Source organism: Triticum dicoccoides, chromosome 5B, assembly GCF_002162155.2.
Source record: "Triticum dicoccoides isolate Atlit2015 ecotype Zavitan chromosome 5B, WEW_v2.0, whole genome shotgun sequence".
NCBI classification, from domain to species: Eukaryota; Viridiplantae; Streptophyta; class Magnoliopsida; order Poales; family Poaceae; genus Triticum; species Triticum dicoccoides.
The window spans coordinates 7,473,266-7,486,256 of record NC_041389.1 but is presented as its reverse complement, the minus strand read 5'-3'; the positions used below and the strand labels follow the sequence as shown (position 1 = coordinate 7,486,256).

At 41.6% G+C, this 12,991-nt stretch overlaps 2 protein-coding genes and 1 long non-coding RNA gene across 4 annotated transcripts; 1 reads left to right on the top strand and 2 right to left on the bottom strand.

Annotated features, from left to right (window-relative positions):
* Positions 1 to 230: 230 nt before the first annotated feature.
* LOC119307011 (probable periplasmic serine endoprotease DegP-like) lies at positions 231 to 12,075 on the top strand. Its single transcript, XM_037583091.1, has 12 exons — positions 231 to 438; positions 513 to 668; positions 746 to 898; positions 979 to 1,133; positions 1,529 to 1,807; positions 1,899 to 2,029; positions 2,163 to 2,280; positions 2,394 to 2,486; positions 7,201 to 7,278; positions 7,372 to 7,459; positions 11,362 to 11,431; positions 11,794 to 12,075. The coding sequence occupies exons 1-11, from the start codon at positions 237 to 239 to the stop codon at positions 11,403 to 11,405; spliced, it is 1,497 nt and encodes a 498-aa protein (XP_037438988.1). The 5' UTR covers positions 231 to 236; the 3' UTR covers positions 11,406 to 11,431; positions 11,794 to 12,075.
* On the bottom strand, positions 2,923 to 6,202 carry LOC119307012. The gene is made up of 4 exons (XM_037583092.1): positions 6,051 to 6,202; positions 5,159 to 5,765; positions 3,841 to 5,065; positions 2,923 to 3,735 (listed from the first exon to the last, which is right to left on the bottom strand). The coding sequence occupies exons 2-3, from the start codon at positions 5,196 to 5,198 to the stop codon at positions 4,284 to 4,286; spliced, it is 822 nt and encodes a 273-aa protein (XP_037438989.1). The 5' UTR covers positions 5,199 to 5,765; positions 6,051 to 6,202; the 3' UTR covers positions 2,923 to 3,735; positions 3,841 to 4,283.
* Positions 7,959 to 11,113, bottom strand: LOC119307013. 2 transcript variants are annotated; one of them, XR_005149112.1, is made up of 5 exons: positions 10,286 to 11,113; positions 9,335 to 9,488; positions 9,028 to 9,240; positions 8,816 to 8,949; positions 7,959 to 8,314 (listed from the first exon to the last, which is right to left on the bottom strand). It is a non-coding gene; the product is annotated as an uncharacterized LOC119307013 (long non-coding RNA). The 2 variants fall into 2 exon arrangements; XR_005149111.1 differs by having other exon boundaries at positions 7,959 to 8,274.
* Positions 12,076 to 12,991: the final 916 nt, after the last annotated feature.

Below are 12,991 nucleotides of genomic sequence, written 5' to 3'. Positions count from 1 at the left end.
AAAAAACGGAATTTATTGACATTTTTCTTCAACTACTAAATTATTTTTGCATATAGGATGTGTTGGCACCAGTGTACTTTTATAAAAAAATTAGAATTACTCTTATACTACTAATTTCTATTTCTATTTCTATTGTCTACTACTGTACTATATAGTGCGTTTTGTAAAAACAACAAAAAAAAGAAAAGAAAGGGGAAACACACAGTCGGTCCATCGAGGCACACGAGGTGGGAAAGATGTCGAGGGCCGTCAGGGTCCGCGACGACGAGCTGGAGACGGAGCGGGGAGCAAGGGCGAAGAAGCGAAGCCTGGCAGTGGATCGCTCCACGAGCCCTAGATCTCCCGGCGACCTAGCTGTTCGTCGGAGTTCCCATTCCCACCCGGAGATACTGTTCGCGATCTTCGAGCCCGACGAAGCCCAATCCGGAGCAAAACAAGGTGATCTTCCAACCTGTTTTCCTCCTCATCACGACAGATTGGTGTTTACTCGTGCTGTACGATTTTTTCTGTAGGTCGTGTGTGCGATGTGGTCGAGTCCGCGGCGGAGGAATCCTCCGATCCACCCAGCTCACCGATCTACGAACCCTACATTCCAGACGAGCTAGCTGCAGATCGGGTCGCACATGCCGCCTTCAAGCTTGCCGAGGCCAAGTACCGAGCAGAAAAATGTAACTCCCCTCCCGCCCCCAATTCTTCCTTTTCTCACCGTCAATTTCCAACCTGATCTTTAATTTTCTTTACGTAGTTCGTGTAGCTCACCTGTTCACTATGGATCACTACTGGCACAAACCATATTCCTGCCTGCGCAAGGACCGTCGCCTCCTTCCCATCCGTGAACTCGCAAGAGATGCAATACTTTCTGCTGCAAAATCCGTCGTTCTGCTCTCCTCCTTTCTCGGTGTGTATTCATCATCATGTTTGCTTCTTGATTAATATTCGCTGCCTGCCCAACTGTTTGTAACTTTTGTTGCTTTGCAGAGAACCAACCGCTGAATAAATGCTGTGGCTTGTGGTTTCAAAGGGATGACCAGAGAAAAACCGCCCTTGTTTTGACGTCTGCCCATCTAATTCGTAAAGATGATATCCACAAGTGGAAGCAGCAGTGGACAGGCGAATATCATAAGAATGCTAAGGTGACCTTCTTAACGTTCACTCTTTGTCATCCTAATCTCAGCAAGGGCATTTGTGCCACCGGATGGTTGCAGAGCCGTACACTGTACTATGCAAGTAAAAACATATATATTCAACAATCTATTTATCTACCTGCTTGACTAGCTATCTTTTTTATCTGCTTGTTTATGCCCTCTGAAATTAAATTATTTGTAATGACTCGGTTGCTACACTGGTGGTTAGTTGCAAATTAAATGTGTCATTATCTTCAACTTTGTTAATTAGAGCAGAAAATTAGAAAGAAAAGATCTTATTCTAACGCTCGACTTTCATGATAGTTGAACTCTCAAAAATGTTTTCCTCAATATAAGTTCTTTCGAAAATGTAGTGTCATAACCTTTGCCACCGACTATTTTAGGTCATTATTCATTTGCTGGACAACACAACTACACCAGGCCACCTCATCTATCTTCAGGAGCATTATGAATTTGCTATTTATGAAGTTCAAGTGGACAAACCAGTTCATCTACCCACTTCTAATGACCGTGTGCATTCTGGTCAAGATGTTTTCCGCCTTGGAAGAGATGCAAATCTGGATATAAAGATAACACATGGTAATTTGGCCTATGACATTCCAACTCGGTATGAGAGATGCCATTACATGTATTTTCTCCGTGATGCATCTAGTCTCAAACTGGTATGTTACATCTCAAATTTATATTTTGCATCTCCATCTTATTTCCTTCTCACTACAAACCGTAATATTCGTCACTACTATAATGCTCTAGTTACATGATGATGGAGGGCCCATCATTGACTTAGGAGGAAAAGTTGTGGGTCTAGTTAACAATCAAATCAATGAGACGTTTGTACCTTCGTCAATATTGCATAAGTGCTTCGATTTTTGGAGGAGGTTCAAGTACGTATTTCCCCTTCCTCAATTCTTTGTTAGTAACATGTGTGATACCTATGTCTTGTAAAGATATTAATGTTATGATGTTCTTTTTAAAATTTGTATGATATTCATTTGGTCTTCATTTTATTTGGTCTAGTTGCATGCCTCGCCTCCACCTTGGAATGACATTTAGTCCAATCAAGTTTTTAGATCCTATTTGTATTGAGAGGATGACTCGTAAGCATAACATCGACTCTGGTCTTATTGTTGAGCAGGTATATATATGGGCTTTTTATATAATAATTTTGACTTTCACTTTTGTTAATAGTTTATTTTAAAATTATTTGCCATATGCATATTGTGAGTAATCATGCTAATTGAAAATTAGGTGTCCAAAGAATCACATGCTGAGAAAATTGGAATTCGCAAGGGTGATGTCATTGAAAGTTTTAATGGAAAGCACATTTCTACTACAATTGAGGTTTGTGTATTTTATATTTGTTGAATTTTCAATCTTTTGCTACAACTAGGTTTAGTTACTTCCTAATCCACCTTAGATTAATCTCACACATCCTATAATAGGTAGCTAGTAATTTTGTAATTCTAATTAAATGATTTAAATAATGGTGCGCTAGTTGAAGCACATTAATTCTTGGCTGAATGGATCAGCTTTCTGCATGGATGGTTATTCTCAATGTTCAAGAAAGCGGTAAGCATAAGCGGAGCGGAAGGCCACAGCTTAGAGCAATGGCCGCTTAAGCGCAGCTTAACCGGGATTAAGCGTTTTTTTAAATTGGCCAGAATTTGGCTGTTTTTGAATAATATGCACAAGAAAACATGAAATATAGCACATAGGCAACTTAAAATCTGAAATAGCATATAAGGTTGTGGTTCAGTTGTTCACAAACCACAACAAATAGCCAAATAACACATAAGAATAAGGTGCAGTGGTTCACACAGCAAGCATAAATGCACAATATAGTCTTAGAGCATATAAGATAAATGGCAGCAGCAGCAGCAGCCAAGCAGCAGCAACCAAACAGCAGCAACAGCCAAGCAGCAGCAACAGCAACCAAGTAGCAGTTCATGACTTCATGGATCAGTCCTCATCCACATAAGTGCGCACAGTCACCACTTCATCTTCATCATCCTCGTACTCTTATGTCCTCCTCCTCTGAATCTGTCTCCTCTACTTCTTCTTCGTCTGACTCAAACTCTTCATCATGGAGATCTCTAACCCTTGCACTTCGACGAAGCTCAAGTTGTTCACTGGTTCCCATAGCATCTCCAACCACACTCCAAGGTATGCCATCTGCTCCCTCATCTCCATCTGGAAACACCATGAAAGCATGATCATCTCCTCCCTCAAACAAGAAGCCTTGTGCTTCGGATGCATCAGTACTGAGAACATCAATGTTCTTCCTCTGCTTGATCTTTTTCTTCTTGGATAACAGCCTTGAGTTGAACTGGATGTACACAAGCTGATTGAGGCGATCTGTTGTAAGTCTATTTCTCCTCTTGGTATGTATCTACAAGTGCCAATGCTACTAGTGGAACTAGTTAATATGAACTTGACAAAGCATTGGAACAAATTCAGCTTTGGAAACTAACCGACTCAAAACAACTCCAATTTCTCTCACAACCGGAAGAACTTGAGGTCAAAGAAAGGATCTTCATAGCCATGTCCTTCAGCCCTGGTGTCTCACCTCCATACATTCTCCACCAAGCCACTAGGAAGAGGAATTTTTTCATAGTCAGGAACTAATAATACTATAGGAACTTGAGTACTGGACAAAATATGCACCTAAGTGAAAGTTTTGCAAGTAATGACTAACCAGGACTGTAGTCAAAGTTTTGGCAAGTCCTAGCAAGCTTCTTTGCAAAGAAACCCTCTCTGCTTTGGAACTTGCTTATTTCATAGTTCACAACTTTGTCTTGCATGTTTTCATCACCATGATAGAATGTCTCCACACAAGAATAAAAGGTTGTATTGATGTCAACAGAATCAAATATGTTGTCATCTGTATAGCTATAGTGTGGATACAACAAATATGCAGTCAACTGCAGTGGGGCATCAAGCCTATCTTTCATCTTCTTTTCAACTATAGCTAACACATCTTTGTACCGCGCCTTGATGTTACCAAAGGCCACTTTGATTTCTTTCTTTGCCTTCACAATCTCTCCATACACAAGCCCATTGAGGGCCGTGCATCACATCAACCAACCGGAGGACCTTCACCAACGGCTCGAACACCTTGATGCAAAGATTCACACCCTTTCAGAAGGGCTTGTTGAGCATTATGGCTGTAGCATCCTTTCCTTTCTTTGAGTGCACATCCTTGATCTTATCCCACTTAGAGGAAACCACCATCTTTCTTAGCGAATCAGCCTTGTCTGCAAGGCTTTGCAAAGTGAGGAATTGAGAAGCAAATCTAGTTACTCCCGGCCTTATGATTTCTCTCTTCTTGGTGAAGGATCTCATGCACTCTAAGATGCGATGGTGCCCATACACAAATATTGTGAAAGCCTTGGCTTGATCAATTATCTTCTTGAACTTAGCTAAGTTGTCAATCCCTTGGAGCATCAAATTGACAGTGTGAGTCGCACACGAGCTCCAAAATATCTTCGGCCTCTTCACTTTCAAGAGATCCTTAGCTCCCATGTTGTTCGAAGCATTGTCAGTCACAACCTGCACCACATGTTCAACACCTAATTCTTCAATTGGCTTGTCAACTAGATTGAAGATCATCTCACTTGTATGCGGTGTGTCTGATGTTTCCTTTGACTTGATGAAGCTAACACCTTCCGAGCAATGTCTGACTAGATTCATAATGCTTCTCCTCTTCATGTCAGTCCAAGCATCAGTCATGAGAGAGCAACCATGCTTTCCCTTCTCAACCTCTCGGTCCTTGAGTTCACTCTTGGTTCTTGCATACTCAGACTTCAGCAAAGTCTCCCGGAGATCATATTGACTAGGTGGATCTAGATCTGCACCAAATTGACCAATGGCCTGAACCATCTGCCTAAACTCATCATTGTCAATTGCATTGAACGGTATTGCTGCATTGCATATAAGAGAGACACATCTTAGCATAGGAGGGCAGCAAACAATCTACAATTTAATTGGCAAAAAACAGGGCAGCAAGCTCTTACCATGTGTATACACTATACACCCATCTTGCAATGTACTCATGTGCTCGAAGTGATCTCTCCTCCCATGCTGCCTTGTTAATCTTCATTTGCTTGAGTCTTGCTTCTCCGCATAACTTGGGGTCAATGGTACGTGTCCACTTATCTATAGGACCTAACACATGAGGTTGTGAGCTACCAATACAAGTGAGTTCATCATCATCTCGAGCTTGACCTTGAGGAGTGAATGATGCATCAATAACAACAGCATCTCTCACAGCCTTCTCGTGCTCATAGTTCTTTTGCTTCTTTGCTGTCTTTTCTTCAAAGCTTTTAAGCAAGCTTCTTTAGCTTCTTGTGGGCACCGCAGGCAGGTCCTCACCGCATTTGAGTTTGCCGCAATGTGTTGCTTCAGCCGGAAATTTCCTCCTGTGAAAATCTGGCTGCAGAAATTGCACCTTACTCTTTGAAGGTTGTTAGGATCAACCAGCTGACCATAGGCCCAACCCATATCATCGGAATTCCTCTTGAGAATCTTTGCTCTCTCTTCTGCTGTTGTTGCTGCTGCACTAGCATCAGCATCATCTCCTCCTGACTCCATAATAGTACTTAGTGCCCACCTTTGCTATTCCTAAACAAATGACTAACTGTTAGGAGGAGCAGGAATTAACCAATCACCAATGACCACTAAAGACTAAACTGTTGCTGCCTGCTATTCGAATTAAGCAAAGACCAATGAGGCAATGAATGAAACAAAGAACTGAACAAGAACAAAGAAACTACTGCTGCAGTGCTGCATGCCTACCTATGGATAAGAACTGAAGAAAAGATTACAGATGAGAGGAGGATCTATGGATCTATGGAACAGAGGAGAAGAGGAGCTGAGGAGAAGGAGAGGAGAGGAGGAGATCCTCACCTGAACTGGTAGAAGGGGACGTCCAGGAGGAGGAGGAGCTGCCGGCGTCCAGATCCAGTAGACTGCCATGGAGGAGGAAGAACGCCAGGGAGCCGCCGCTGGATCCAGAACAGGAGCAGCCGCCACAAAACTCTCTTCGTTCCCCCCCTTCTAACCCTGTAACCCTAGCCGAACAGGCCTGTTTTGGCCCTCCCGCCCAACCGTTTCTAGACTCCTGCTCGAGCGTTCCTTCGCTTTTCCATCGAGTAAGCACACGCAGCGCACGCTTAGCCAGCGCCTAGCGCTAAAGCGACGCTAAATCGCCGCTAAAAAACGCTCAACTCTAAAACCTTCGCTAAGGGCATAAGCGAAGAGTTTAGCCGGCGCTCAGCGCTTAAGCGCGATTAAGCGGCGCTTAAAAACGCTTTCTTGAACATTGGTTATTCTCATCAATTGGGTCAGGCCACAACCATTGGTCAACATCATGGTGCTTGGCATCTCAGTACTGAGATTTCCCAGACTAAATTCCACTACAAAGTCCAAGTAGCTTGCTAACCCAATAATAGGTGTGATCGAGGGCACGATAATCCATGAAGAAACTCCTCAAGTGTATGTTTTGTAATGGGCACATATGTATCCTGTAGCTATATAAAGAGTATATATTGTACCTAGGATGTAACGATGTTGAATTGTACTTTTAGCTAGAGTATCTGGTGTATGCATGATTAATTCAATAAAGGAGTATGGTCCTATATATGCATTAAGAGGCAATAGGATACTCCGTTGATAATGGCAAATGTATACATAATTGTTGTTCATTTGATAGCATATAGAGTATGCTCTTTTAAAGGGAGTATATAGAATTGTTCGTTTGATATTACAGCTTATAGAGTATGGATTATCGTATGTTATTTTAGTGGAGATGCTTTTGATTCAAATATCTTTAGAGTTGTAGCCATTGTATATTTCAAAAATCACAGAACAAGGATATTTTAGTGGTGGTGTTTTTTATATGAAATATCTTTAGAGTTGTAGCCATTATGTATTTCAAAAATCACATAACAAGAAAGAATCTCATGTGAGGGAGAGGTGTGAGGGTGAGTGCACCTGCTTGTAGGGTATATTTTCCATATTTTTTATGTGACACTCTTGACTTTTGTGATTTTGGCAGTTGGAAAGCATGTTGATAGATATATGCTGGGATCATTTTGATCAAAGAAAGAAATTGAATACTGAAAAAGATGTTTCGGTAAGTTAACTCTGTTGTAACTACGATTCATACCGACCATAGCACTACTGAAAATGTGTTTAGGTACATTTAATTCTATGAATTGCTTTACAGGTGAAAATATTTGATGCTACCAAAATTTGTCAGAGAACTAGAAACTTGACTGCAATTGTATCGGATCGTGGAGAGGACATTGTAAAAGGTAAAATCTCCCTGTTATAAATCATACTAGTTGGATGCCCGTGCGTTATCACGGGAAAAAAAACTTAGAGGTGGCGCCATCCTGAAGAGATACAATGTGGATTTGAATATGGTGCTTATGTTTGTTAGCGGGAGGATTTTTTTACAGCTTTAGCTTACAAATATATATGTTTTCGGCCATTTATGCAAAACAGAAGTGATGCTTGAATAAAAGAACTTAGGCTAAAACATTGCAATCACAAGGACACATAATCATGACAATTTTCGAAAAACAATGTATCATCAGAATATCTGATCGTATTCTTTCGTTTATTTGCCACTATTTCTTCAATTTCTACTTTCTCTTCCAACCCTAGCCTTAGCTTCTCCACATAATAGCTTGGACCATACATGTCCAGTGCACATGGATGTTTTTTCTTTATTCTTAAAATCAATCACCTCATGAAGCATACAGGCCTCAACACAAAAAAACACGTCATCAAGACTACGTTGCGATGTGGTTAGCCTAAAAAAAAGTTACGCCGCGAAAATCAACAGAGAGCGTAATCAATTGTTATTACGGTTAGATGTACAAGAATAGGACCGAAATAACACGCTCCCCCAGCCACAAAACAGAGTATCTTCCATCAAAAAACAGAGTATCTCCCCTCACTGTAAAAAACAGAGTATTTAACTTTGCTACAAAGCAGCTTGTGAAGCACAGAAAACCAGTCTTAACTTTCAGCCACTGCTTCACCCTCAGTGCAACGTACACCTCCACTCCGCTCACCTGTACCAATGGGGTGTGATCTCTTTGATTTTCATCTCCAGCAAGCACTGCTTAATAACAAAATTATCAATGACCATGTTTTACAATCTGAAACATAGGCACATAGATGTTAGTATATGTACAACAAAATATAAATAAATGCTCAACATACAGCAAGCCACTGGAGGCATTGCTCCTGAAGGGCATTCACTATTGTATATGTATCATTAGGTTACTACTTAATTGAACAAACTTTCACCCTTTTAATCTATACATTATAAAGCAAGATTTGAAATCGAACAGGGAACAGAGTACTTGGTTTGGTTTCTTTGAGATATAAAACATCAAGCCTCGTATCTAGGACCAACACTGCATACGTGTAAAGGTAGAAATAATTTGTAATCTTTACATCGTAGCCAGAAGGGACAGTTATTGTGCACATGTAAATGTCTGAAGTATGAAGCAACATTAATATGCATGGATAATCACATTGCAAAGACAACACTTTCTCGCAGATTAAACTATCCTGCAAACCAGCCACCAAATCAATTTAGTATGGACACAAAAAATTACCAAACAACACACTAACCAAGTGAAAGCAATGATCACCTCACATTCTGGGACGGGCTCCTTCTCTTTAGGTGTCATATTTTGCTGACATGCTCTAACACTTACTCGCCTTGCTTGGATTTCTTCTGGTGTACGGCTAGCATATCTTATTGCTTCACATTCACGCTTTCACCCTACAACATTTACGCAAGAAATTAATTAAGTGGGTAAATGAAATTATATAAGCAAACACTTTCGCCTTATAGATTTACCTTTTGAGCTTTCTCCTCGCTCCAAGACCTCAATTGATGTGAGCACACCACTACAAGTAGGAAAAATCACAAGCGCTGATTGTTTTATCACTTCATCATCTGAAGATGAATGACTTAAATTTGTCGCATCGTTGATTCACGTAAATAAACTTGTTCGAACATATGGGATGCCATTGGGGCAAGTTCTGTTGGACTTGTTACTGCCGTCAACCACTGTGTTATTTCAAGTAGGACCACAAATGATCAGGTACAAAAAGAAGTATGCGAGCAGATTGTTTTGCCTTGCGGTAAGGTACAGGATACTCACCTTTTTGTTTTCCTTCAGCACTTTGTTGGCACAAGGGCTGTATCATTTCAGACGTAAGGCCTGCTGCTTTATTGACCATGTAGTTCTTCAGCTTCAGACCTCAATCCGTGGTTTTCTCCAGGAAACTCCTACTCTTACTGAATGTCTTTTGGACCTGCCATGTAGATTATCGTTTTTTCAGAAATTTCAGTGATTTGGTGAGAACCTAATCCAAGTGTAGTTGGAGCTGATACTGAGTATATATGTGCATATGCCTGGCGAAGTCATGTGATTTTATAAAAAGGGAAATATAAGAAACTTAGCTTGCGGAATTTCTTTCTGACCAACTCCTCTAAAACAAACTGATCCACCTAGGACTATGGTGCAGATGTTTTAATAACAAATAGATCCGCTTGGAGTTCCAAGTACCCAACAATCAGTATGCATAAAAAACATTAAAATAACAAAAATACATGTTACAGAACCATATAGTGACCTGTAACTTCCCATTTTGATGTCAACTTCACCAATAAAAGTGGCATCATCATCTAATAGTAGTATGTGCCGATACTCATCTATTTTGCTCATTAGTAATTCTTTGGGCACTAAAAAAACTTCTTTACCAAAAAATTATGGCCAGTATGATATTGATGTCAAATCCTCTAGCAGTAAGTCAGTAACTATGGCAATTCTTCTTGTTCGTAGCCTTCTATAATACTTAAAGTTCCATTCTAGAAGAAGAACCCAAAAAGGAAATTGAAACCAATTATAGATACAGTGGTGTGCTATGGATCCAATGGCTAATGTTGCAAAAATGAAAAACAATGCCTTGGAGTATTTATTGGACATAGAAGACAGTTTGCATACCATTACCATCACATGTCTGCAATCGCACAACTAAGGAGAGCAGGAGACCACTCCATATGGGTGGTTAGTTATCTAAAAAAAAAGAGATTGCCTAACACATCATACCTATGCCCTTGGCGAAGCAGATCAGAAGGCTAAGGCAGTGAATCCACCTCCTCACACTCTGTTCAATCTGAAGGTGTGAGAGTGTAACCAGTGTGTTGCTTCTTAGGATGTGGTCCGAGTAGCGTGAGTCTCATCTACCTGCTCACTTAATTTATAATGGGCTGCAGGAGTAGTTTCTAGACAGTTCGACATAAGCGCGTGGATTTGGATGACAGAAAATTTGAATTTAGGAGGCGACAAGGATGGGCATGTTGAGGTTTGGGAAGTAGAGGCGGTAGCCGAGCATAGCACCAGAACAGGCCATAGAGCGCGTCAGCCAGGAAGGGGAAATAGCAGGAGGAGCAGCGTGTAGTCGGCGGTGTACTTGCAGAGGTCAGCATCCGAGAAGAAGGGGGAGGTGGCGAGGAGGATGGGGAGGTGCTGCTTGTGGTGGGTGAGCGGTATTCAGCGGCAGGAAAGCGAGGAGGCCGGAGAAGCGTTGGGGCACGGACAGAGCCGCCGGCGTACTTGTGGAGGTCGGCATCGGAGGAGACTGTGTAGGACGCGTAGGGGGTGGCCAGGAGGAATAGTGTGTGGTGGTGATGCTGGGAGGTGGCACTTCTCTGGCAGAGGAGGTAGGAGAGGCGCTGGCGGAGGTATGGCGTCGGCGGCGTGCCTGCCGAGCTCGACAATGGAGGAGGCGGGGAAGGTGGTGGAGGAGATGGCTAGGTGGGGGGTGGTCGTGGTTGGCGGTGGAGCTGAGGAAGGTATGGGAGGCTCCGGGAGCAGACGGCACCGGCGGCGGCCACTGCTCCATATCGGTTCCGACGGTGCCTGTTGGCGGGCTGCTGGTTCTCACGGTCGTTGGATAAGGTGGGGCAAGAGATAGGCTAAAAGGGTGAGAAGGGCGTTGTCTGCAAATCTGTACAGAGTGGTGGGTGTCTTTTCGTAAAAATGCCACTGATTACTTCATGTGCGTTAGATATAGATCGAACGATCCTAAATGCAAGATGACAGACACACCATCATCACCAACTGTGATTTTTATAGGAGTAGAGATTTCTGCAGGTCTAAGTGTGATGTTTTTATTTGTGTAGGTGCTTACCCTATCATGGGTGAAGAAGCCATGTCAGTCTTATGATTCTTGATCCTTGAGCTAGGCCTGAGGTAAATATCTTCCATTTTAAAATAGTTTACATTTAGCACGTTTTAACTCAAATTCGAAGGTCGTAGAGGAGATTGTCAGGTGTGGTAAACAACTTCATGAAGAAGCCAATTGTTATTTCTCTTATCTCGTTTTGTTTGCATTGCAAAACACTTACTCCCTCCGTCCGGAAATACTTGTCGGAGGAATGGATGTATCTAGACGTATTTTAGTTGTAGATACATCCATTTTTATGCATTTCTCCGACAAGTATTTCAGGATGGAGGGAGTACTATTTTGGTCAACCTTTAGCTAGCAATTTAACCATTGACCGATCTCCCAAATGTTTATCTAATCGAACCTTGTGTTTTTTTTATTTGTGTAGGCACCTGCCCACTGCTGGCCTTCATGGATGAGTCAACCGAATTAACCCTGCATGCTCATTGCAAATTCATTTTCGGCATAATGTTTTCGTTGTGTATTTTTGGGAAAAAAACACTTCAAATTATGGGTGCCTTTGGACCATAGAAGCAGCTTAAGTTTAGAGCATAGCATGCATGTTAGAGCAGAACTTATTATTGGCTCCTACTTATTTCGAGTCTTGTGAAACTCACATCATGTCTGTGTGCAAGTGTAGCAGTCGTGGATGATGAATTGAACTGGGCAATTATGCTGGAGTGTAACGTTTGGACCGTAGAAGCAACATATGTAGCTTAGAGCAGAATGTTATTGGCTACTAATTGCTACTCCCTCCGTCCGGAAATACTTGTCACCAAAATGAATAAAAGGGGATGTATCTAGATGTATATTAGTTCTAGATACATCCCTTTTTATTCATTTTGATGACAAGTATTTTCGGACGGAGGGAGTAGTACATTGCCAATTCATTCCCTTTACCTCGTTGTGTAGAGTAAAAGGGAGTAAGAATACCCACCATGTAGCAATGTATACTTTCACTCTATATTCGCAATGTATATTTTCACCCTACAGTAAATTGCACTTTATCTTTACAAAAGATTCCATCTTTACCCCCTATCACTCCACCACCTATGTTTTATACTCTATATTGGCAATGTATATTTTCACCCTACAGTAAATTGCATTTTATCTTTTCAAACCGCTGCCGTTGATCCGTCTGGTTCAAAGATTCGTAGTCTGATGGTGCAATGCTAACACCAAGAGTGAATCGGCGAATCGGCATTGTAGATGTCATCGTCGCTGACGTGCGACTCTTCTTCCAGGGCTCAAGTAGTAAGTGGCCATCTCCCGGTCCTGAATACTTACCTCAGGTCAAGCTGCTTTTTGCATTGGATCCAGGAGAACATGACCAATTAATGCAATTTACTGCCATGATACTTGTTGGAACTGTGGGACAGATTATTTCTGAACTTATGAGCAGCAGTGTTCATACTATAAATAGCTCGTTAACAAATAACATCTGCATGCAAGACAAGATACATCATATCACAAAACAGCTACATGTTGCAAACTTACAAGTCAATTGACTCCGCAACATTTCATTATTTCCTGAAGCTTCTACTTGTTTCTCCATGCCCTCGCTTGCATTTGAGAAAAAAAAAAAC

What these genes read in the sequence shown, in the direction of transcription:
- LOC119307011 (XM_037583091.1), top strand. Translation starts at nt 237, where the DNA reads ATGTCGAGGGCCGTCAGGGTCCGCGACGACGAGCTGGAGACGGAGCGG. An exon ending in CCAATCCGGAGCAAAACAAG is followed by an intron (nt 439 to 512) that starts GTGATCTTCCAA and finishes TTTTTTCTGTAG; the next exon opens with GTCGTGTGTGCGATGTGGTC. An exon ending in AATATCATAAGAATGCTAAG is followed by an intron (nt 1,134 to 1,528) that starts GTGACCTTCTTA and finishes CGACTATTTTAG; the next exon opens with GTCATTATTCATTTGCTGGA.
- LOC119307012 (XM_037583092.1), bottom strand. Translation starts at nt 5,198, where the DNA reads ATGAGTACATTGCAAGATGGGTGTATAGTGTATACACATG. An exon ending in GTGTATAGTGTATACACATG is followed by an intron (nt 5,066 to 5,158) that starts GTAAGAGCTTGC and finishes TATGCAATGCAG; the next exon opens with CAATACCGTTCAATGCAATT.